This window comes from Populus euphratica, unplaced genomic scaffold (assembly GCF_000495115.2).
Source record: "Populus euphratica unplaced genomic scaffold, PopEup_1.0 scaffold251.1, whole genome shotgun sequence".
Taxonomy (NCBI): Eukaryota; Viridiplantae; Streptophyta; class Magnoliopsida; order Malpighiales; family Salicaceae; genus Populus; species Populus euphratica.
The window spans coordinates 19172-44856 of NW_011499988.1; the positions used below are offsets into that span (position 1 = coordinate 19172).

Sequence of the window (25685 nt, forward strand, 5' to 3'; positions counted from 1 at the left end):
ATTTAGCGATTTACAAAACTCAACTCTCTGGGCTTAGTTAAGTGTTAAGTCCAAGCGTACAAAGATATTTTATCTTTGATCAAGTGGGATATATTTTTTCTCTTAGACAAAGAAGATTATAAGTTATAAACATCCAATGAAATCCTTAAAAGAAAAGGTTTTCAATTTCCATTTTCACTATATATTTATTTTAAGAGTCTTTCTCTAAAATATCATTGTATTTTTTTAAAAATAAAATTATATTATAAAAATCATAAAATCAACCAATTATTCAATACATAAATCTTATTCTTGATTTAGTTGTATTATCATCTCTTTATTATGCACTAACTTAGGAAAATCAACTTCCTATCACGTAGTCAAAATCTGAAGGATAGATGGAAGACAAATAAGTGCTCCAGTTGAATGATTCCTCTTAATGCAAGAAGATGGAGCCAATTCCATGGAAAATTGAACATGCCAGCTCTTGATTAATTAGAAAGTTCCAATCATGCCTTAAAGGGATGGTGTCCGTTGTAACGGGCGATTTGGTCTGCCCACGTAACGACTTGGGTGCCCACAATGGTTGACACTGGACACATTTTTACTAAACTGAGATTGGACTACGCCAAGGCTGCTTCATTTCTAATCCATAATTACTAGGCGGAGCCCACGCGTCACACAAAGAGAGAGAGAGAGAGGAAAACTGCACCAAAATCCCATCATTCAACATATTCACAAATACATATTATTAACTAATTAATTAATTAAAAGAACTTAAAATGTGTGGGGAATTTAATTCGCTGTAGGTTTTTTTTTTTTTTCCACTTTTGCCACCTCTCTTATTTCACTATAAATTATAACAATGCCATTTTTTTAATTTTAGTACTCAATTTTTTCCTTTTTGATTTGATACTTCTATGATTAATTGCTTCTAATCTATAAAAAAGGGAGAAATTCAAAAATAAAAAATCGAAGTGAAAAATATAGGGAAACTTGATGGTCATTTACAAATTGGTGCTAAAAGTCTTCTTTGGTCCATCTTTTATCTTGGAAATTTCTTTTTAGCCCCTTTAGTTTTTGAAATTTTTGTTTCAGTATATATCTTTATTTTGTTCAATTTTTAGTCTTTGAGTTTGAGATAAAAAAAACATCAAATTATAGAAAAAGAAAAAAAAAGATAATTGGTTAGCCAGATTTTAATGACAAGAAAAATCAATTTTAATATCAAAGAGTTGTTTTCAATTAGCAAAGATCTATTATATGTTTTTCAATCTTTATCTTGCATGAAAAAGATGAAAAATATAGATTATAACCATGGGAGTTTTTAATTAAAGTTGATTATTGGTTTTTTAACCAATTATTGGCAAATTTAAAGCCATAAATGGTTCTATTTATGTTTTCAGCATTTTTAGGTCTTTTGGAATAAAAAATTGTTGAAAGTGACCTTTTTTCCTCCAAGAAGTTGAGAAAATCCGGGATTTTTATTTTTTTTTAATTTACATTTTTTAATCCAAAAAGGTAAAAACCTAACTTTCTAGCCACCTAAAATATCACCTGCTCAACTAGAGATGATAAGTCATCTAGTTGTTCTTTTTCAAAATAAAAAATTGGATGAATAATGCCTCGTCTGCCCCCAACTTAGTAAAAAAACATAAAAAATAAAATGAGCCCTATAGAAACAATATCTGGGCCAGCTTGGAGCTTTAAAGGGCTGGCATCTCCCTGGGCCTGAACTTTCAGTAAGGATCACTTTGCTATCAAGGTTTCGACTATAAACAGCCCATCCGAAAAGTTTTCGACTCCCCCTTTGAATTTATGTTTGTTCTGGCTATTCGCATTCATTTCCTCTGTTTTAAATTTGGTCACTCGCTGTCTGTGTTTTTTGATTTTTTCTGGTTTTAAAGCTAGCCAGTTAGACCTTGTGTCCTTTGATTTTGTTCAATATTAGAGAACACAAGGTCTGATTGACCCAAATTAAGAATAATTGAAGGGTCTGAATGACTGCCTTCCATTCGCTGATATCTGACAATCCTAGACAACCAGGGCTGTATGTACTTTGAGAGAACCAGAACGCAATCAGACCCTCTTTTGGTGGGCATGTCCCTATCAATGTGCCCTTGCCTATTGCTACCGGCCATATGCATGGCTCTCACTGGCATTCTGGCTCTAATACGAACAATGCTAGAGCCTAAAACCTGAAATTTAGAGTCCTTAGAGACGATCTTCACATGCTTGAAGGAATGGTGTTTGTCTCATGGGTGTTCCCGTCTTGTCCTTGTACAAACACATGTCCATATTCATAAACGTAAGGCCAGCATGGTAGTGGCAGTGGGTCTGCCCTTTTTTGGGCATCAACAGCTTCTATTTGCTGTCAAATGGAGCCCAAGTCCTGATCATAGTGCTTCGAAGCTTACACTCTGGCCCTGTGCATGGTACAAATGTTTGTTCTTCTCGCTTGTTAGCACGGGCTTTTGATTTGTTTGTTATGTTCTCACCATTATGCGAGCTTGTTATCCTTGGAGTACAGGATACAAGGATAGAATCAAGCTCAAAAACCAAGCATGCTTAAAGTGGCGAAGGGTCATCTACCTTGTCTTGGAGCTTTGCGGGTAATGAAACAGATGAAAAGCAAGCTCCCCGAGGTAAATCCTTTGAAAAACACATCAATGCTTGAGATCATGTTTTTAAAATTTTTTTCTTTCTTTCCCATTTTAGATAATTTTCCCTTGAAAATATAATATTAACTATTAAAACTTGGGACCTCAATTTCACTTGAAAGTTTTTTATTCGAGTTCTAAAAATGATGGAATGAAATTTTATTAAAAAAAGAGTTATCTTTATCATATAGTTCAAGATTCATAGTATATTCATGTTCCATAAAAATAAAATAAAAACAATATATAATCTTGACCTTGAACCGAGAAATAACATAAAATATATCTGCAATTCAAAAAAGATTTCAGCCTTGATTTTCTCATCTTAAATTTACTAGAGTAAGTTTAAATCCCTCTTGAAAATTAGGATTTCCAAATGGATTCAAAGAACAGCATCAATCGTGTTCTAGAGAAAATAAAGATGATGAAGAAGAAAATGCTGGGGATAGATAACTCTTACAGAAAAGAAAACCTTATTATAATGAAATAAAGAATACTTAATTCAACGAGAACATTTTTCTTTTGTAGAAACCTTTTTCTTTCTCCGCCCTCCTTTTAATAAAAAAAAAAGTTGACCAACATTTGCTCTTCGGTGCCTCTTTGTCGATGGATCCTCATGATGATCCTTCTCCTTTTGCCCTGTGGGTATATACTCAGGTATATACATATACATATACATATCAGTGCTGCTAGCACACAGGGCTTGAAAATTGAATATTCCCCTGCAGTTCTTGAAGGCTTGCTTTCTGAAACGAAAATAGACAACTCATGTTACACCGTAGAATCGCTTTCTTGTAGGAATCTCCTACAGGCTTACGAAGATAAGCATACAAATTCCATGTTTTTTGTTTTCCTCGAAGAATCTTCAAGAAAACGACATGATGTAAATCTTAGTTGATATATACTAAATAATTCTTAATCTTGACACTGTGCAATGTGCCCTTTTGTAGACTGCCTTTTGCGAACGAAGGAACACATCACTGTATCAGCAATAGCATTGTGATTGATGACTAATGTAATGATTGGAAAATACAGCCAGACTCGAACGACACGTCTGCATGAGCTCACCACCATCGAGGTAGAGTTTATCTTGGCCATTGTTAGAGCAGAGATCATCAGGCATTGTTATCTTTTTCTTTATCGTTTAATTATCTTCATTAAATATTGTTAGTAAAGTTGATATGAAGCAACCCACAGCACAGTAATTTATAAAAGAAGGTCAATTCCTTTTTCTTTTTTTTTAACTAATGACGACCAAGCCGCAGTGATTTGCTGTTTGTATCTCCTAGCAACAGTGGTAATAATCTCCGACTTCATTGGTGCTGATTACGCTTATTACTCTAGTAAAAACAAAATGATTGGAGAGGCAAATTCCTTTCTTTCCTCTTATTATCTTGCCGTGATACTCTTTCCTGACTACCGAACAAATTAGTATAATGTAAGAGCATGATTGATATTTTAATTGATACCACTTTTGAGAAATACTGATATCTCATCATTTTTATTTTACTTTTTTTTTATAAATGGTCGAGGTGTATTTCTTGTTAAGAATTAGATAGGTGATTCACGTTTTGTTGCTATTGGGCCAATTCTTTTATAACTTTAAAAAACAATGCTCATCAAGTATTATGATTGTATTTTAATTAAGAATGAAAAAAAATTCATAACTCCACATCATAGAAAAAAACTTAAAAAATAAATAATGATTGCTAATTCCTAATAATTAAAATATACAAGGATAAAATAAAAAATCAATAAAAAAATATATTAAAAAATAAAATACCATCAAAACTAAGTGAGGTTGTCAAAACTTGCAAATAAAATAATGTAAATAAGATAATTTAATAGAAAGTAAAATATGAAGAAAAAAATGAAGTTTAGTTTTAATTTTAAAAATATTTGAATTTTAAAAGACAAAATAAAAAAGGATAGAAAAAACAATTTTAAAAGAAATTGAGAAAGAATTGATTTAATATAAAATGAGAAAAAAACCTGATTGATCTATATTTTGATTAACTTAAAAAAAATCATGCAAAAACTCATTGATTATTTTTTAAAGCATGGAGGAGTAACAAAACTGAGTTTTATTTTTTAGATAGCCTAATTTAAATGGTATCAAAATTGAATTCTTAATATATTACTAAAATTTTTTTTATTTTAATTGATATCCATATATATTTACTAATTAAGATCGACTTTCCCATACCGATGAATAAAAGAAAGGGAAAAACCAATTATTAGAGAGAAACAGTCTACTTAACGATTAACAAGTAAATGATTTTCCACACTATTATACTATCTTAATTTGAACACTCATGCTATGTAACCAGAAAATTAGTGAGGTCTTGATGGGATTCTACCATGCCTAATTAAAAGCCATCAACTCCTCCTTATCATGTGCTTCTCCATTTCCACCACTGATTAAGCACCATTCCTCCATGCCTGCCTCCTCTTTCCTTCGATATATATATATATATATATATATATATAGAGAGAGAGAGAGAGAGAGAGAGAGAGAGAGAATAAATTGTTCTTCTGGGGGATTCTTTTTAAAAATAAAAAAATTGAAACCTGATGAGAATATTAATGGGTGCTGTCGACCCAACTCAATTAATTAAGCCCTAATTTAATTAAAAAGAAATGGAACCGAGCGTACGTATGGAAAGAAGATGTATTCCATGTGAAAAGGGAAAGAAAGAGGGGGGGACATGGATGATTGGATTAGTACTAATCATGCACAAAAACATCTCAATATCAACTTTCTTTTTTGCCTTTTTCTTCACGGTCAATAATAAGCTAAAGCTGAAACGCATTTTTTGTCGTGTCACACTCATCTGGCCTATCCATGCAGTGCACGCGAATCTTTGACAATCTGAGGATGAAGATCAAGGTGGGTGTAACTTGGGGAACCGCAAGTTGTGTTCTCTCATCATTTACCAACTACAATTGTGATTTTCAAGCTCTCTTTACCTTTTTTTTTTAATTTGTTGACTAATTGTCCTTGGAAATCCTCTATTACTTGTCCTTAACCCACCTAATATTCGACATTAACAAGACAAAGGGATGGCAAAGGACTGTTTCTGGGTAAATATATCATCATTAATCTCTCTTACAGGAGGAGAAATTGTTGAATTAAGCCTGACTTCCCGTTTAGGCAAAAGATTTGATTAATTCATCTAATCTTAGCTTATTTGACATTAGTGTTCTTCTTTTAAGAACTGAATACGTACATACTTCATGGCTTCTCTATTGTATTATTTTTAAAAAATAAAAAACAAAATCTATGCAGCCTGTTTATGTATGTTTTTATGAAATGCATGAAGAATTTAAAAAGACACCATAAATCTCTCATATTTATCCTCACATGCACGTCTTCTTTGTTGAAGCACCATAAAAAATCGAGTGGATAATATATATATATGTGTGTGTGTGTGTGTGTGGATTTATAATATGGATGGTTACTAGTCGTAAAAGAGTTGTCCCACATGTCATTTATACTTCATTTACTATTTTTTTCCTCATATAGTTATCTATCCTTAATTATTTTTTATTTATTTTGTTAATGATAATGTATCTAGAACTCTCTGTCTCTCTTTCTTTTGTGGGTCAAAGCAAAGATTCCTAGAATGAAAAGGGCAAATATGAATAGAGGGCTCGATTGTTTTTTCTCTAGGATAGAGGAGGATGAGGATATTGGACTGATATATAAAATGGCGAGCCTATGAAATCATGCCACCGAATTAAAAATAATAATAATAATAAATGGAATTGTCATATGGCATAATAATATTTTAAGGGGCAAATTAAATAATTCATAAATTATCTCTAAATTAAACTTTGAAAATTAATAAAACCAGTGGAAAACAGCAATTTTAATCATCCCTCTCCCATCAGACCATATTAAACATAAAAAATCCACAACCTTTTCCTTTCTATGTCCTCTCTGAACCCAAGAAAAGAGCTAAATCTTTGAACATTCAAATTCCATTACCAAAAGTCTGGTTTTTTTCCTGAAAATCAGACCAAAATAACGGCTGGACATAAAATAGAAAGTGTAAGCTGGCTGTTGATGTTTAATTGGCAATTTTACCTAAGATTAGACTCATTAGGCAACACGAAGTCCCCACAAGAGATGTATGAGTAGATGAGAAAGGGATACCACTTTGGAAAGCTGAAAGTGAGCTCTGGATCATCCATGGCCGGATGGTGCTAATCGTTCCTGCGGAGGTTGTGAGGTCCCAGACAATGTGAAAGATACAATTCATCCAACACAAAACAAAATAACCAGCATGCAGTATCGACCATTTTGTCGTAACCTACCTGTGGGGTTCGCTACTTTGTGCCACTACGAGAATGTTCGATTGTGAAATGACTATTGTTTTCAAAGTGTCTGAAAATATTTAGAAAATAAAAAAAATTATTTCTATTTCAATAGATCAAAATAATATAAAAAAATTAAAAAAATAATTTAAAATTAAAAAAATTAAAATTTTAAAAAATATGATTTCAATTACATTCTTATATACTATTTATATTGTATACACGCCCGCCTTAATACTTCCAAAAATTTTATCTCTAACCAAGGACTAAACAGATGACATGGATATATAGTGATCGTAATTTATACAACATGGTACCAACCCAATGTAAAGACATTTTCTTATGTTAGCTAGGAACAATTCCTTCCTCTGTCCCTCTGTGCAATGACTTCATGTGAAATTGTGATTAATAACCATGTGGTCCATCTATATGCATCTGCAGCCCATCTAATATATAGTCGTGTCATTTCAGTTTCTAGAAGGTGAGTGCTTAAATTTAACTGATTTATTCTTGGATAAAAAATGTTTATGTGGATCATAAAAAAAATATTTAGATTTTCAGAAATTTTTTTACATTAATTTTAAATTCAATATTACAATACAAACTTGAAAAATCTTAAATTGATACTTAGTTTTAAAATAAATCATATAAAAATTCATGTAAAAATTGTTCTGACATGATATTGTTTAGTTTACAAAAAAAAATATTAAATGAAAAAAAAATAGAGGGAGTTTATCTAATCAACCAATTAAATGACTCCATTGAATTGAATTAGTTTTATTTTATTATTTGATAAAAAAAGTATAAAAAAGATTTATAATAAAATCAATATTAAATAATAAAATTCAATAAAAACTTAACATTAAAGAATATATTTAAAAAATTAAAATAAAATAAAAAAATCATATACCAGTCAAAACAAAACTCAACATTAAATCCAGCTCAAAATGGATTTAGTGGAACAAATCAAACGGTTAACCCATGTCAATAATTATGAAGGGTCTAGCACAACAGTCTGCATATTATTAGTGAAATAATTTGAATTACATGCTGCTGTCTCTAATAAGTTATATTTTGTTAATTAATTTGAAGGTTTCATGCTTATGGAAGAATAAAGAAAAGGCCATCATGCTCTCTTCTATTCTGTTTCCCCACCCTTTATCCTCTATTAAATTACATTTTTATTAACAAGTGGGTCACTGTGTTTTCTTTTTCTGATTTTTTTTCCGGCTAGGGGTGTTTTCTTGAGTGTGGATTTTTTGGTGGAATTGTTTTGCTAATTACTGTTGTTGTTGATATATATATATATAAACACGATTCATGTGTGCTGCTACAAATTTATAAAATAAATATATTTAATAATATTATAATTATGAATCAGTGTTAGATAAATAATATAAATTAAAAATATAATAAAGTCAATATTTTATAATAAAAAAAATTATATTGGTGATAAAAAATTTAGAAATTGAACAAAATGATCCGTAGTAATTTACAGTGTTTTGTGATGAAAGATACAATACTTTTGCTATATAATCTAATTTTTTTTGTAAATAAAAAAATTATAAAACTAAATTTTTTATCAACTTAATATTAAAAAAATTGACAAAGATAATTTTGGAACCATGAGAAAAAATATTATAGCAATTGACAATATTTTGTGAGGAAAACTACAGTGTTTTTTCCAATACAATTGACAAAGATAATTTTAAAAAGAATTATAAAAAAACATTTAGAGAAATACTGTAGCAATTTATAGTGTTTTGTGAGAAAAACAACAACATTTTCCTCATATGATTTAGTTTTATTGTAATTATAATTTTTAACTAACTCATTATTAAAAAATAAATTAGACAAAAGTTTTGAAAAAAAAACATAAAACAAATATGTGAGAAAACACTATAGTAATTCACAGTGTTTTTAAAAAAATTACAAAACTAAATTCTCATTTAGCTTAATATTAAAAAAAATAAAATGGATAGAGACAATTTTTGAAAACATAAAATAAAAAACATGAAAAAAACATGTTGGAAACACTATAAAAATTCACAGTGTTTTGTGATGAAAGTTACAGTGTTCTCCCATATGATTTAACCTTATTTATAATGACTTATAATTGTAATTCTCAACTAACTCAATATTAAAAAAATAAAATTAACAAAGATAATTTAAAAAAAAATCATAAAAAAAAACTATGTTGAGAGAAAACTATAGTATTTCCTTCATATAATTAAATTTTATTACAACGTTAAATTCTAACCAGCTCAATATTAAAAAAATAACATTGATAAATATAATTTTAGAAAAAAATACTACAAAAAAAGAAAATATAAAAGAAACTGGTAAAAAATTATGTGAGGAAAAACTGTATCAATCCATAGTGTTTTATAAGAAAAGTTACAGTGTTTTCTTCACATGATTTAGCTTTACTTATATTTACTTGTAATTGTGATTTTTAACTAACTTAATATTAAAAAAATAAAATTGATAAAGATAATTTTAGAAAAAACTACACGGGAAAAAATAATATAGCAATTCACAGTAATTTATGAGGAAAGCTATAGTGCTTCTCTCACATATTGTAACTGTAATTTTTAACTAGTTTAATATTAAAAAATAAAATTAAAAAAGATAATTTTAGAGAAAATTATAAAAAAAGAGAAAAAACCACGTGGATATATACTGGAGCAATCAACAATGTTTTTTTTAAATTACAAAACTAAATTTTCAATCAGTTTAATATTTTAAAAATAAAATTAAAAAAATATAATTTTAAAAAATAAAAAAATAAAATAAAAAACTATATGGAAAAACACCATAACAATCCACAGTATTTTAAAAAAAAATTACAAAGCAAAATTTTTAACCAACTCAATATAGAAAAGATAAATTTTTTGATAAAAAACAAAAAAAAAAGGAAAAAATGGAAAAAAAGTGCAAAAAAAAGTAAAAAAATTGAAAAAAGTTAAAAAAATGCAATAATCCAAAATTCATGGGGTATGAATAAAGAGTGAATTCCCACGTCAAGTTATTGCTTAATATATATATATATATATATAATATTTTTTATTTGAAAATATATTAAAATAATATATATTTTTTAATTTTTAAAATTTAAATTTTACATAAAAATTTAAAAATATTTTAAAAAAATATTCAAGAACATTCAAAAACACAGTTGGACTAACGATAACAAATGGAGCCAATAATCTCATTCAAGACTTTATTTTTCTGTTCTGTTTAATATTGCGGCGTGATGGTGTTCTGTTTTTCAAATAAGATTTTTTTTTAAAGTTTTTTTATAATTTTTAAATTATTTTAATATACTAATATAAAAAATATTAGTTTAATATATTCTTAAATAACAAACTATCCGAAAAACATCAGTTATCAAGTGCAAACACTCCGCTAATGGAAGATGAGAGAAAATAAATAGCTTGCTGGAGACTCAAGACAGGACAAAGGTCAAGTCCGATAAAACCTGTATGCAAACTGTAAAGCGTCCCAACCTGTATTTGAAAGGCACAGTGGGTCCACCAGGAAAAGGAAACTCATGGGTCCCAAAACAGAGACCATTGTCTGCTGGCCACCCCGTTGGGTAGCATGGAGAAGGACCATTACAGGCAGCATTTGTGAATCAGCCCCTTTCCTACGTTTGGTTGCCATCAGTTTATGCCCGCTGCTTTTATAACCACATGATCCCACAACTTTACCCTCCACCCACCTGTGAAATATCAAGATTGCCACCCCGAAGAGGCTGGCCTGCTGATCGAGCCACCAAGTGTTCGGGTCCCGGTCTCTTGCCGACATTGATTAAGCCAGCACCGGCCGGGTCTTATCTCCCTAGTGATCATGCACAGATTTTGTGTAACACTTGGTAGACAATCTTCAAGACATCACCAATTTTTGACATGTCCAGTTCTTCAAGACCGTAACCCACTAACCTATATGTTGCCTGATTGCCCAGAAGATTTGGATGATACACAAAAGTTTGACACACTTTCAGCAATTTCATCGAGACCCAGAGGAAATATGCTTACTAGGGATTCTTAGGCGTGTAATTCCAAGACGAGGGAGGGATATTGGGGGTGGACCATGTCAGAGCGGGCTTTTTGAAAAAGGATAGAGATTCTGGATTATCTTTGCTAATTCCCTCTTATAATTAATCAAAATTGCGTAGTGCTTGTGAAAGAGTTTTCCTCTCCATATTCTTACTTTTGCTTTCATAATGTTCAAATCTCGATGCCTATCTCGTCATTGCAAACCCCATAAAGGGTATCTTCTCTTATTTATGAGCAATCAAGCAGCAAGACGAGGACAGAAAGTCTGTTAAAAAAACACCTCTCAATAATTTCAGTTTAGCTGGAAAACCAGGTTATTTGACTCTACATGTTAGGTGGGGTTGCTGAATGCCTATACATAGCATAGGCAAGAATTGATGGGGTTTTTAGAAGCTGACCCAGTTCTCTAAATTAATCACAATATTCATATGATTCGCTGGTTTTGTTGTTAACTTTAGATAGATTAACAACAATACCAGTACCACTCCTGCTATATTGGCCAAGTGCAAGTGTTGAAGGCTTCCATGCTACTAACATCATATGCTGATCATCATTCGTAGGTTTGCTACATCAATCTACTATGGCCCATGTTCCCATGAATCTCAATAATCAAACTTTGAACGTAAAAGAAATAAAAAAAATGTAAATACATTGTCAAAAAAATAAAATTTTGAGTTAAAAATCGTTTTAAAACAATCATTTTGTTTTACCGTAAGTTTGAATCCAATGTAGACTAGTTTGAATGACCCTTAACCGCCCAAAAATGGACCCAAGAGCCTTCAATTGCCTCGTCTAATGAACATAACTCTGCAGACAAGTGAAACGATTAGTTTCTTCATTTCACACCAATAACATTCAAAGGTTTCATGGTCACGGACCATCATGCAATAAATGCTGGCAAAATTCTTCTAAGTAAAACAAAAGGACATTTTTATTGTTCATTAATAATATCGGTGAAAACAGCTATGATAATATATATACATATATATATATATATATATATATATATATATATATATATATTGTGAACGCCTCGTTTACGATGTGAATGAATGAATGAAGTGATTAAAACTGTACATTTTCCGGCCCAAATCCCATCCCAAAAAACCCTTGGATAACCTTGTCATCGATTCTACTCCAATATATATATATATATATCAAAACCATATTGTTTTTTATTTTTTATTTATAAAAATATGTTGGCATGGTTGAGTTAGTTAATAAGATATAATTAATTAGATTTAACTAGATTTGTTTCAGTTGAAATTAAGACTTAATTTTATAGATTTTTCTATATTTATTCTTGTAAAATATTTTCTTGTGTTTATTTTTTGTAAAATATTTTATAGAAAAAATAGTTAATATAAAATATTTTACATTAGCCTTTAAGGAAAATATTTCTAACTCATAAAATTCTATAAAATATTCTATAAATATTAATTTACTTATAACATTATTCAATTATATCAGCCACCAATTTCATCACCATCTTCTCTATCACCACCACCATCTCATCACTTTCTCTTCTTTAACCACTATTACTTCACTGTCATCTCTTCAACCACCAACTCCTCCACTACCACAATCCTAATTGTTACTACTTCCATCATTATTTTAGTATCACCTGTATTAAAAAATATTATAGGTAAAATGTTAACAACAAAATGTTTTTTAAACTAAATATTTAAAAATATTTTACAAGTGAAATATTTTTTATTCCCACAAAACAAACATACACTTAGTATTTTTTTTAACTTTTTTTTTCCAAATGCTTTAACACAATTCATTTAAACAGTTCTTCTTATTTTGATTTTATTTAACAAATCCTTTTGGGGTCTTAATGATGGAATTTGAGAGGCGTACGAACAATGTTGCGTATAAAATAGTGTTCGACTAAAATAATCAAATAGCAGGCCCTGTAAGAAAAACTAGAATTCTGTGGGAATGATGAGAGAGGGGCTCAAGTGGGCGCAGGATAAGCACGTGGGCGTCGCCTTTTCTCAATGCACGCTGGCATGTCCATGGAAAATATGCCTTAAAACTCTCCGCCTTCCTGTTCTAGCTACAAAAAAACATTAGTAATTTACTTCACAGATTTTAATATTTCAGGTCCTTTCTGTCTGTCTTGCTGTATATGATTGGCAGCTTATACTTGTTTGAGCATATCAAGAAGAACATTAGATTTCAGGTTGCAATCTTATATCTTTATACCATTCTTTATTAATACGTAGCATGCTCCTTCTACTTAAAGCAAGTAACACTGATGTCATTCTTAATTTGTAAACTTATTCTACAATCTAGGGTTCGATGCTTTTTTCTCTCTCTCTCTTTACTATGTTTGAGGTATATCTGATCTTGATGGGATTGCAGCACTTTCATTCTTTGGTTGCATGTCAAAATCATATGGGGTATAGAATTTGACTGGAAGGACCTGGACTTCGGAGTGTTTGATCTTCTGGTTTTGCTTCTTTATGGAAAATTTATGCAAGTGGTAGTTCATTGTGTGTATATATATATACACATACACACACTCAGATATTGGTATCACACCCGCAATAAAAGCTCTTGGTATTCTTTTGTTCTAGCATATCCATTCTCCTCCAAGAAAATTATATCTGTTTCCTTTCTCTCTTTTTTCCTGAATTTATGAAAATCAAAGCTCTTGATTGTCTGGGTTGAGAACTTGCCGGTTTGCTAAGTAGTAGTGAAACTATATACAGGAAGCAGGTTGTATTATTGAGTTCTGCCTTCTTCTGAGAACATCTTTTGCTTGCTGTTGAAGAAGGAAACCTTTTGGAGCTTCGCCTGCATTGAATGGGAAGCTTATGTTGGTGAAGGAGCTAGGTCTATCAGATTCAACTATACCTATAAAGCAAATTGATGAACATATAATCAAGAAGAAAATCAGAAGGATTAGTCATGAAGTTTATGAAACTCGGATCCCGACCGGACACCTTCTACACTGCTGAGGCCGTCAGGTAAAAATAACCATGAGCCATTCAACAGGATGCAGATAATGTCAGATTACATATATTTCGAAGGAAAGTTGTGAGTAATTTAATTTCGCAATGCAGGTCTGTCTCCTCTGAAGTTTCTAGTGACCTTATAGTTCAAGTGACCGGAAGTAGATATTTGCTTCACAAGGTAAAGCTCCATCAGTTTTCTAGAACAAAAGATATTGCTCATGGCATCTATTCCTCCACTTCAATTGGATTATAATCTCAGTAATCCTTCTGCTGATTTGTGCAGTTTCCTCTTCTTTCCAAGTGTTTGCGCCTACAAAGACTATGCTCTGAATCCCCTGAATCCTCACAACACCAAATAGTCCAGCTCCCTGATTTTCCCGGTGGGGTTGAGGCATTTGAACTCTGCGCAAAGTTCTGTTATGGTATTACAATCACTATTAGTGCCTACAACATTGTTGCAGTGAGATGTGCAGCCGATTACCTGCAGATGACAGAGGATGTTGAGAAGGGGAACCTAATATACAAGCTTGAAGTCTTCTTCACTTCTTGCCTACTTCATGGGTGGAAAGATGCTATTGTCACTCTACAGAGCACCAAAGCATTTCCTTTGTGGTCAGAAGACCTTGGAATTACAAGCAGATGCATTGAAGCTATTGCCTCTAAAGTCTTAACTCATCCCTCAAAGGTTAACTTGTCGCATAGTTACTCTAGAAGGGAAAGGGATGATGTGTCTTGTAATGGAGCAGAGAGCCAGAGGCTTAAACCAGCAAGCAAAGGTTGGTGGGCTGAAGATATGGCAGAATTAGGCATAGACCTATATTGGAGAACCATGATGGCAGTTAAATCCGGTGGAAAGATACCATCTCACCTCATTGGGGAGGCCTTGAAAATCTACGCAGCTCGATGGCTGCCTAACATATCAAGAGAACGAAATTTTAATAAGCAAGTAGGATCTGACTCGGATTCAGACTCGACCAACGAGACAACTTCAAAGCATAGGCTGCTCCTAGAAACAATAGTAAGCTTACTCCCAGCAGAGAAAGGTGCTGTAACTTGCAGTTTCCTTCTCAAACTTTTGAAAGCAGCCAATATTCTCAATGCCTCCTCATCTTCAAAGATGGAATTGACCAGAAGAGCGGCACTTCAGTTAGAGGAAGCAGAAGTAAGGGATCTGTTAATACCCTCCATCTCACTTGCAAATGATACGGTGTATGATGTAGACTTGGTCATCACCATATTGGAGCAGTTCATGTTACAAGGGCAGAGCCCTCCCACCAGCCCTCCAAGATCCAAGCTAGGGTTTGAAAGGAGGAGATCTCGGTCAGCAGAGAATATTGACTTGGAGTTTCAAGAGAGCAGGAGGTCTTCTTCAGCATCACATAGCTCAAAGTTGAAGGTGGCTAAGCTTGTGGATGGTTATCTTCAAGAGATTGCCCGAGACGTGAATTTACCTCTTTCGAAATTCATTACGCTTGCTGAGGCCATTCCAGATTTCTCTAGGCTTGATCATGATGATCTCTACAGAGCCATTGACATTTATCTCAAGGTAAATAACAAATTGATAGCTTTTTAGTCTGCAAAATTAACCATAATCCAAATCAAGGCTTGATCATGAATATTCTTCATGGCAGTTGAATGCTAGGACATATTTCACTATCACTTTAATTCCTAGGCTTATTTCACTATCAAATTCTAGGATGTAGGTCTCCGTTGTCTGGCAGATAACCAGCTCTCTTGACCTCAGGATATGTCAGGCTCACAAGTTATTGGCAGTTAGGATTAGGCTCACCAGACTAATTTAGCATGGAATATATCGCTAAAAAAAAAAAAAACTAATTCAGCATGAACCACTCTGTTGCCAGCAGTCGATTACACTAAATTTGTGGTTGCCTTTTGTTGTCTTCATGTCATGTTTCCTGTACTTTATACCATATAGCATCTCTTCTTAACGTTTAGACAGTTAATCTCTGGGTAAAAATCAAAAGTCTTCTTTAATGTTCAAGACTAGTGAAGGGATTCCTTTTTTTGATAATTGGAAAAAAAGAAGATGATGAAATAGACCTGGCGACAAAATTAGACCTCCTACCTTACGCATATTAGCAAATTTTAAGATGGGTAAATGGTCACAGTTTTCATGGCCGAACTTCCAGGCACATCCAGACCTAAACAAGAGTGAAAGAAAACGGTTGTGCAGAGCCCTAGACTGCAAGAAACTATCGGTCGAAGCCTGCATGCATGCTGCGCAGAATGAGTTACTCCCACTGAGGGTGGTGGTACAAGTTCTCTTCTTTGAGCAAGCTAGAGCAACCATGGGCGGTGGCAAAGTCACTGAGCTGCCTAGCAACATCAAAGCACTACTTGCTGCACATAATATTGATCCATCAAGGCCAACAGCTGCATTAAGCACAACTACTAGCATTCAAGCAGAGGACCAATGGAGTGTCTCAGGCTTCAAATCACCAAAATCTAAGGTTTCAACACTAAGGATGAAAATGGCTGAAGATGAATTAAATGAAAGTGATCTGCAATCAGATGGACTAGGGAGGAGTTCCAAGCTTAAGGCTTTCTGTGCTCTTCCTACGAGACCGAAAAGGATGTTCAGTAAGTTGCTGTCCATGAATAGAAATTCCAGTGAAAAAAATTGAATTTTGTTTACTTCCAGAAGCAGATGGTAATTTAAAGTGCAACTTATACACTATCTTTCTTGTTTTGCTCTTCTGAAATGCCTTGTACTTTGTAGCTCAGAAAAGAAAAGAAAAGAAAAAATTCTAATGGTGATGTTATCTAATATAATAAGAAAATTTTGAGGACATGAGAGAAAATTAATCTCCTGGTTGATTTCATTATGGGAACTAGAAGAAAGGACTCTTAATTACTTGTAGAACATCAATTCTGGGACCAATTTTCTTGATTTGCGTCCATAAATCTGCAACATCTACTTTTGTCTCCTTTCATCGCACTGGATTCTCACCTGTTAGTTAATTGCAACAAGTTTTCCTTGTTCTTGCCTGTCATTGTACCTTGTTCTTTTGTTTTTAGCCATTATCTATCAGTTGGGATTTCGTTGGATAAAAAAGAAATGAAAATAGGATTAATATAATATAATGGGTTTGCTTGTCACCATACAAGGATAACTAGTCAAGTTTAAGTCCTGCCTATGATGGACAGAAAATGTCAAGAAGAAGCGAGTGACCAAGTAGAAGATACAAGAAGCATGATACAAGCAAAATCACTTAGATTGGTTTACTAGTGTCAAAAGTGGTGATAGATTTCCTTCTTTCTTTGGAATTTAGAGGTTGGTTAACTATAATTCAGTTTGTAATCAAAGGAATTATTGTACTGCTGTCGACCATGATAGTGGACAGCGACTGCATGCTGGAAATTAAACACACCTCTCTACCTGGTAAAAGGGTTAGGCTGAACTTTTCAAGGCAGGTCAGTTAGAGATCAGCAATGGTATGGCCATCATTGTTGTCATCATGATTGCTTCTATTATTGTCATTATAGCTTTTCTCAATAACCTTTCTGTTTTCAAGCAACAGCAAACGCCTTTTACATCATACTTTATTTTTTAACTCGATTTTTTGTCTGGTATTTTCATTTCCACAACAGAGCATGTTGCTTGTTAATTGCTCAAGGTAACATCTGAAATTGAAACAGGTAAATGGAGAAATCATTGATTTTGTCTGGCCATTCCAATCTCTAATTATGAGTGTAAGGAAGACCTCAGGGATCGCCATTATCATCCATTCCTAACCATTCATGATCAAATAAGCAAACAGCCGCATACCTGCTAGACTTCATATGCCAAATGTAACTATAGGTGGGAGGGCCAAAGTCGAAAATGTAATGCTTGTACTTCATGACTTAAAACTTCTATATTAATTTGAGGTTAAGACTCCATAACTTATGCTCGTTTTTCCTTTTAAACTACCTGTACGTGGGCTTCCTTAAATGTCTACATTATCACCGCTGCTCACAGGATCAGGTTTCAGCAGTAGTACTCTTTCAAAAATTTTACAGGCTGTGCAATTATGATTGATCATGTAAGTGCGTGGGGTCTTTCTTGGTAGTCAGATGTCTTCATTTCAAATCAATTTGATATCAACAGGTGGAGATTTCTTGAGTCACTGTGTGGCCAGCACCAAGCTGCAATTAGAGGGTACTGAGCTCGAGCCTCAAATGAAGCCTCCACTGTTTTTTTATACTTTCCAGGTCCTGTTTATTTTTTTAATTCTCTGCTGATGATACCAGGTGTTCGGATCATTTCATCTACCTTTTCTGTTCTTTTCTCCCAAGCACACCATTTGCTGACAGAATTTCAATTTAGAGGAAAAAGGTAGATCTCTATAATCTATGTATGGAGTCCCTTGGTGAAAGCTTAACTTACTAATACACCGATCAGATCTAGACACGAACATTAATCGTTTAAGCTTTAGCAAAACACTTCAATCGTTAGTAAATCACAGATTAAAATTAAAATTATACAACAAGGATGGATTGAGGGCTAGCTAGTGTTCAAATAAAACATGGGATTGATGAATAGCCTGGAGACCGACAGTAATAAAAACTTCTGTTGGTAGTAAGTCTCGTTCCTTGCAATCCTAATAAGTTCATTTACCAAAGCAGCTTGTAGGCTCACCTCTAGTAAAAAGACATTAATCAACTACTGGCAAAACCTTTTTCTGTTCCTGATCTGAAGGAGAGAAGCGAAAGAGAGAAATAGGTAACATTTTACTTAAACAAGAGGAAACAAATACAAAAAAAATAGCAGATGTACAACTCCAAGACCATTATAAATGCTGGCAAACAACAGCAGGTAGCAACAGCTAGCACACTTACATTACATTCAATAAGTTCATGTGAATTACTGGGACTCAATTGTGTGCATTACTAGTATCATCAGCTGTCGTGTTGATATTAGTTTCTGAGTCTCTCAGAGATGCAGAGTCAATGCTTTTGGTTCGTTGAAGGCTCGGGGAACGGTGTAACCTGCACCGGAAAGAACCAGCATGGGAGGTTGGAGAGCATAAGCAATTACTCTTTGAAGCGCTTGTCTGTCTTTGAAACCCCGAAGTAAACTTTGTGCCACCACTGGACATGCTTTCAGTCTCTGATGGATTCTCTACCTTCATGCCCTTGTTGACCATTTGTCCACTCTCCATTCTTTGGGTCCTGCAGACTTGAGTCAATATCATATAATCAAACACAAGAAGGTAACAAAACTCTGTATATAAAAGAAATGTTGAATGCTTGAACCACCAAAGGATTCTCTGATTATTTACCTACAACTGAATGAAGATTGAGGATTGAAAATTGAAAAATGGAAGAAGCTAAGAGTTTGAAATGGATAAAGGTAGGAAAGGTGATGGGTTATGGACTCTGTTTTTAAAACCTGTTGAAGGACATGATATATCTCTCCTTTTTTTCATTTCACGGGTATGCTAATCATCTCCATCAATGCCCCACCTGCATTTAGGTTGGGTAACTTTTCTTAATGCATCACCCACTCTAGAAAAGAAAATGTCATCAATAGGATGACCACTGTATCCCGCCATTAGCTAATCTCCTTTTTATCTTCTTCCTCTCTGTGTTTACTTTGAGTCATGATTCATGCCACTGAAAAATCTCTTTGAGGGTCCCCATTATCAGTACAACTGGCAGACATTCTCGTGGATGTCACCTAGCTTATCTCTTTTACCAGAACCCGTTTATGACTCTTGTTCCACTGTTTAGGTTAGTTGTTTGAGTTGTTTTAAAAATGATTTTTATTTAAAAGTTTATGTTATTAGATAAAATTTTAATATATAATTTATATTATTTTATAATTTTTTTAAATAAAATTTTTTTAAATTTAAAATTTTTATGAATTTATATTATTTAACATTTATTTTTTATTAAATAAATAAAAATTATAAGATTTAAACGCGTGATTTTAATAATATGATTTAAAAGTTAAATTATCATAATTTTAATATTATATTAAAAAACTATCTGTAACTTAAATTATTAAATAAAATTTTAAAATATAATTTATATTATTTTTTAATATTTTTTTAAATCTAAATCATTAAATTAAAAGTTAATGTGTGTAATTACTTTTATCCTTTTTCTTAAATTTGTAACCTATGATCTATGATCATGTTCTCTTCAAAACCCCTATTTATTTTCTTGAATGAACCACTATTTATATCAAAACAAAAGCAACATTATTGAGTTAGGACGACTTACCTTCCATATTTTAGGACTTCAGCGAAGAGAAAAGGAAAATCTTCCTACTAGCTTTCTTGTAAAACTCAGATTCGAAGCTAGTTTGTTTATGGCCAAGAGTTAATACTAACTCAGTCCATTGAGTTTATAAAAACTAATTAATTTTTTATTCAATTATAAAAATATTTTAATAATATGATTTAAATAAGTAATAAAAAAAACTAATTCTTATTTGACCAATATTGGCCGTGCTTAGTTTACTAATTTTTTGGTTATAAAGTTCTTTTTTTCCCTAATCTATTCTTCTTATATCAATTGCTTCTTCTTTTATTTTTTCAAGAAATAAAAAATAAAATAGATTAGAAAAGAACATGGAATTGAGAAAAGGACTAAAATACTAACATATTTAAGAATATTAGGGATAAGAGAACAGGTCCTGAAACTACGGGGATTGCCTAATTAATTTTGTTAAACAACGTAAGACTTAAGTTTTAATAATCAACTCTCCCATTGAACTAAAGTCATATAATCCGCAAGCCCAGTTACAAGGACAAGGAAGGGACCATTTTCTCCGATCAGTGTAAATAGCCTTCAGGCCGGACTATGGGCCTCAAAGACATCGCAGTTGTCCATAAAACAGCATATGCGCTAATTGGGCTGGCTTGGATTTTCATTGCATTAAGAAAACAGAGAAATAGGCAAAGGCCAGTCACCCAAAAATTCATGTGGTTCGAACACAAATCAACTTGTAAAAACTTTAAAAAATTAATTCTTTTAAGGTAATTCTAATGAGCCTTAAAAATGTTAGGAGTGGATTTTAGGGTTCTACTTATAAAAAATTACTAGTGAAAAAATTGTATTCAAAGTTATAAATATATTAGATAAGTGAGCAATGATGTTTTGTTTATCTTAAAAAGAATATTTAAAACATAAAAAATTATTCTATAATTCATCTCGTTGTTGCCATTTTTCTAAAGTAGTATATCTGAGATGGAGTTTTGTTGTGGCCATGATTTAACTCAATTTTGGGTTATTCCTCAAAAATTAATTTTTTTTAAAAAAATAAATAATAAATAATAATAATAATAATAATAATAAAGGCTGGCAACGTGGAGAAAGCAAACTGGGAAATCAAGCTGTAATTTTAGAGGAAATTCAAGATCTAATTGTACCCTATTATACCAAAAAAAAAACCAAATTCAATGTCAAATTAAATTATTATTGCTTAAATTTGCATAAAATTTAAGTCCAAGGATATAATTAAATTTTTAATAGGCCAATTTGATTTAATCAAGGGTCAAATTAAATTTTAATTATATTTAAAAATTAATTTGGATCCAATTGAATGATTTAATTAAGTGCAATGACTTAATTATACTTCAAATGGGTCAAATTAATTTTATTTGGGGTTTCTTTCGTGAAAACAATTAAGTCTAGGAGTTTAATTTGAGCTTAATTGAGAATATTGGAATCTTAAGGGACAAAATTTAATTTTTACCAAGTCAATTGATTGAAATCAGGGGCAAAATTACAAGAAAAATAAAGTTTTGGGGTCAAGTAGGGGCTAAATAGAAGAAATTGAAAGCCAATGACCAAACTGCAAAAGGAGTCAAACTATGGGGGCTTAATTAACAAAATCAGGAATGAAATTTAAGAAATTGAAAGTTTAATGGTCAATTAGGGATTCAATTTAACAAATTTGTGATCAAAGACTATATTATAAAAGGCGAGTAAATCCGAGGCTCAAACAACAATTCATTAGGGGCATAATTGCATTAAATCAAAACCTTATGGTTAAATAGGGGTTCTATTAAAAGAAATTGAAAGTTACATGACTAAATTAAAGATTAGAAAAAATCCTTAATTTTAACTGAAAACGGTGTCATTTCTATTTTAAAAACAAAAAGAAAACGAGGACCAGGTGATAATGACAACTCAAGGAGCTACTTGTAAGGTGCATTTAATGCCTCACATGTCAACTAAAATTGACAACTCGTGACCAAAATGGTCACCTAACATCCCCATATCCCTAAGTATGGTTCATTGAGGCCTATTAACATGACACTGGCTCTGGCGCTCGCTTAAAGAGGCCAACTCAGACAACTTTTTTCTGCAGAATTGGCAACTCACGATGCACACTTTGAACCAACGGTTGAGATACTTACCAAACAAACCAAAGGCCACGATTTGGCACTATTAAAGACAAAATTTCCCTCTTTCACTACCTATAAATAGGGGTGCATTTTATTGTCTGAGCAAGGGGAAAAGGGTGTCAAAAAATCTACTTACTCCTTTGTTTTCTTTTCCAGCCAATGTTCCTCCCTTTCTTTTATCTCCACCGTCCCTTCAACCCTTGAAGACCCCTACAGATGCCTTTCTCCTCCTCCAACAGATGGCAGCGCAGCCTCCCTGCAAACCCAAATCCTCACTAGTGGTAGAACAATTACCGGAACTACCGATCCCTTTCCCGCTGCAGATTTTCTTCTACTTCTTTCACCCTACTTTGCCAGCTGCAGATTTTCTTCTACTTCTTTCACCTTACTTTGCCACCAGCCACCAGCCACCATCTCTGCCATAGCCTCAGCCACTGGCCTCACGTTAGCCCCTCCCCGTATCAACTAGCCAGGCCTCCATTTAGGCACTCTAGTATTAGGTAGCGTCACCTCTCTATTGCTGCTACCCAAGTTGTTACATGCAAAACGAATTCTCATTCTGCATGTAGCATAACTAATTAGCATGATTGCTAGGTCGGGGCCGGACCATTTGGGTCCGACCGGGCCTAAAAAAAGAAAAGGACATGTTGGGCCGAGATTAGCCTAACCAAAAGTTCCTGGGCTAAGCCTAGTTAGTTAGGCTGGCCCAACCCTCATATTTAATATTATATTATAGTATATTTATATTATTTTTGAAAAACAAAAAAAAACAAAAAAAATTCAAAAGAAATTATGATTTTCTTAAATATTTTTTTTTTTATCAATTTTGTATAATATCGGGTTGTATATTTACTCTATAAAATACAAATCCAGTATTAAAATACTTGGTTTTCTCTGAAATATTTCAAAAACAATTCAAAACATTTTCAAAAAAAATCTGAAAATATTTTGAATCAATTTCCCTTTTCATTTTGTTTTCATGCATACAGCTAAAATTTAAAAAAATTTCAAGCATATTTTTCATAGAAAATAAAAAAAATTACATCTTCTTCATGTTTTAAAAAATCTAAAAAGGGATATCGTAACTATTTTATGATTATCCATTAGGATTTGACCAACATGTCAAAAATCTTGTTCCAATCATTTTTAGGATCCAAATGTAAACTTTAATATTTGTGAGGTGTAAAATTATACCATAAAGTACACCCTCATGTATTAAAGATACAAGGTGTAAATAAATACAATACTAAAATTCAGACTTTAAAATGGTTAGGATTTAACTTAATAAGGTAGAGATTTTCTCATGAAGAGAGATCTGTTTTGAACCTTAGAAAAGACCAACGAATAGAAACCCGACTTAGAAAGAAACAATCAAACAACAGTGTAGCTTGTATTAGGTAGGGTGCACTAGGGGTGATGTGTCTTCCCTTTACACAACCAATCTCTTACCCAAACTCTCGCAGATCATAGGTTCCTAGTGACCATAATACTAGGCGCTGACTTCTAAACATTAATCATAACTCTATAATTAAATCCAAAAACGTTTCCCAACACATAACACCTTATACAAGGGGACTGACAAAAGTCTCTATCGTTGTTAGACGACATAGCAACGCGCGCCCCCATGACAGGATGACGACTCCACTGGGGATCACATTGTCTAGTTGGGCTAAGCTTTGATTGTCTGATTGTTTTTCTTTTATTGGTCTTTAATTTTAGCTCGTAATTTTATTGCTTTAGCATGCATTTTACAAATAAAACCCAATTCTAGGTTAAGTGGGGAGTAGCGGTCTGCCTCATGACTTTAAGTCGAGGTTTAGATTTGTGAAATATTCAACTATGAGCTAAGTGTTTGCTTTATAATAACAGTCACGCTGTGCCCCAACCATTCCTTGTAAACCCCTCCACTACCTTCACGTGAGGTGGTCACTAGGCAGTTCATAAACCATTTTAAGACCAAGTAGAAAGCCTACCTATTATGTAATGACCTGGAACCTTCCTTTAAAGCATGAACTCCGTTGATATTTATTTTGAAAGAGTTTTTGTCATTCCTACCCAATGTACATGTACATACATTTGCATCTATACACATACCTCAATCCACTGTAGATAACATACAGACATGCACCAAGTTGAAATATAGGTCCCCAAAAAGCCTACAACACCCAACTCCAAGTAAGAAGTATAGAGGATGAAGAGCATGCTCACCGTGATGCCCATTTCCAAGAAAAAGTTAGTCTCTGAAAGTAAGTGTGGCTTGCCTTACTAGTTTACTCGAGCAAACACTTAGAACTGCCTCTGGTAAAGGTCCTTTCAACCAATCTGTTGTTTTTGTTTAGCCTCCAGCAACAGCTCAACCTCAAGAAATAATGAGTGAACATGGTCAAGAACCTCCATATAATCCAGCATTTGTGCAGTTAATGCCATCGGCATCAACCCTAACAGTCATAGATCCATTCGCCAATACATCCCAAAAGATCAAGTCATCCAATGATTAAGATAAAATGGCAATACTAGAAGCCAGGATTATAGCCATTAAAGGGGTAAACTTGTACGATCCAGTACAGGCAGCATAAATGTGTCTAGTCCTAAATGTGGTTGTTCCAAAAAAGTTTCGTGTTCTTGAATTTATCAAATATACTGAAACACAATGCCCCATGACTCATCTCAAAACCTACTACAATAAAATGACAGAAGTAGTACATGATAAAAAACCATCGATGCACTTTTTCCAAAATACCTTGAGTAGAGTGACATTGAGCTGGTATATGAGATTGGATAACACAAAGATCCAAAAATAAAAAGACTTGGTGGATACTTTTGTCAAGCAATACAAATACAATATGAACATTGCTCTTAATAGAACCAGTTTGTCCAATCTAGAGAAAATGAACAAGTAAAGCATAAGGGAATATGCTTAAAAGTAGAGAGACCTACCTGCTCAAGTACATCCTTCACTCCTAGATAAAGATATGGTGACTCTGTTTGCCAACATACTTAAAGACACATACTATGAGCATATGATGGGTAGTTCGGCCCAACAATTTACTGATATTATGGTAGCAGCTGAGCACATAGGGTAAAGAGTAAAGAGTGGTGGAATCTTCTATACCTGTGAAAAAAAAGGGTTTCGAATGTAAAAAGAAAGAGGTTGACTATATTAAGGGTAGGAAGAACCCATTCCAAAAATACCACAGTCCATCATTTTCACCCCAAATCACCAACATCAATCTTAACTCTTCTTTTCCTGCTAGAAAACTTGAGTCTCAAACCAAACACCAAAGAATCCAGGAATAGTTACCTCCAGTACCATTGCTCTTAAATGAGATGTGTCGCTAC

The 25685-nt window shown here is 32.9% G+C and overlaps 1 protein-coding gene and 2 long non-coding RNA genes across 5 annotated transcripts in view; 1 reads left to right on the top strand and 2 right to left on the bottom strand.

Annotated features, from left to right (window-relative positions):
• The first annotated feature begins 12912 nt into the window (after window positions 1-12912).
• Window positions 12913-18372, top strand: LOC105140213 (BTB/POZ domain-containing protein At1g67900-like). Of its 3 annotated transcripts, XR_845150.1 has the most exons (8): window positions 12913-13205; window positions 13738-13995; window positions 14092-14161; window positions 14267-15529; window positions 16134-16584; window positions 17644-17874; window positions 17966-18145; window positions 18238-18372. XR_845150.1 is itself a non-coding variant. In XM_011046952.1 (6 exons), exons 2-6 carry the CDS (start codon window positions 13937-13939, stop codon window positions 17661-17663), a joined length of 1863 nt encoding a protein of 620 aa, XP_011045254.1. In that variant the 5' UTR covers window positions 12913-13205; window positions 13738-13936; the 3' UTR covers window positions 17664-17889. The 3 variants fall into 3 exon arrangements, 2 of the variants coding, with proteins under 2 accessions (XP_011045254.1, XP_011045253.1); XM_011046952.1 differs by lacking the exons at window positions 17966-18145; window positions 18238-18372 and having other exon boundaries at window positions 17644-17889; XM_011046951.1 differs by lacking the exons at window positions 17644-17874; window positions 17966-18145; window positions 18238-18372 and having other exon boundaries at window positions 16134-16931.
• LOC105140212 (uncharacterized) overlaps window positions 13212-25685 on the bottom strand; it is a 22387-nt gene continuing 9913 nt past the window's right edge. The window contains exons 2-3 of the long non-coding RNA XR_845149.1: window positions 18260-18274; window positions 13212-13336 (exon numbers count right to left, since the gene is read on the bottom strand). This is a non-coding gene — a long non-coding RNA (uncharacterized LOC105140212). The remainder of the gene's footprint in view (window positions 13337-18259; window positions 18275-25685) is intronic.
• Window positions 18681-19495, bottom strand: LOC105140211 (uncharacterized). Its single transcript, XR_845148.1, has 2 exons — window positions 19269-19495; window positions 18681-19165 (listed from the first exon to the last, which is right to left on the bottom strand). It is a non-coding gene; the product is annotated as an uncharacterized LOC105140211 (long non-coding RNA).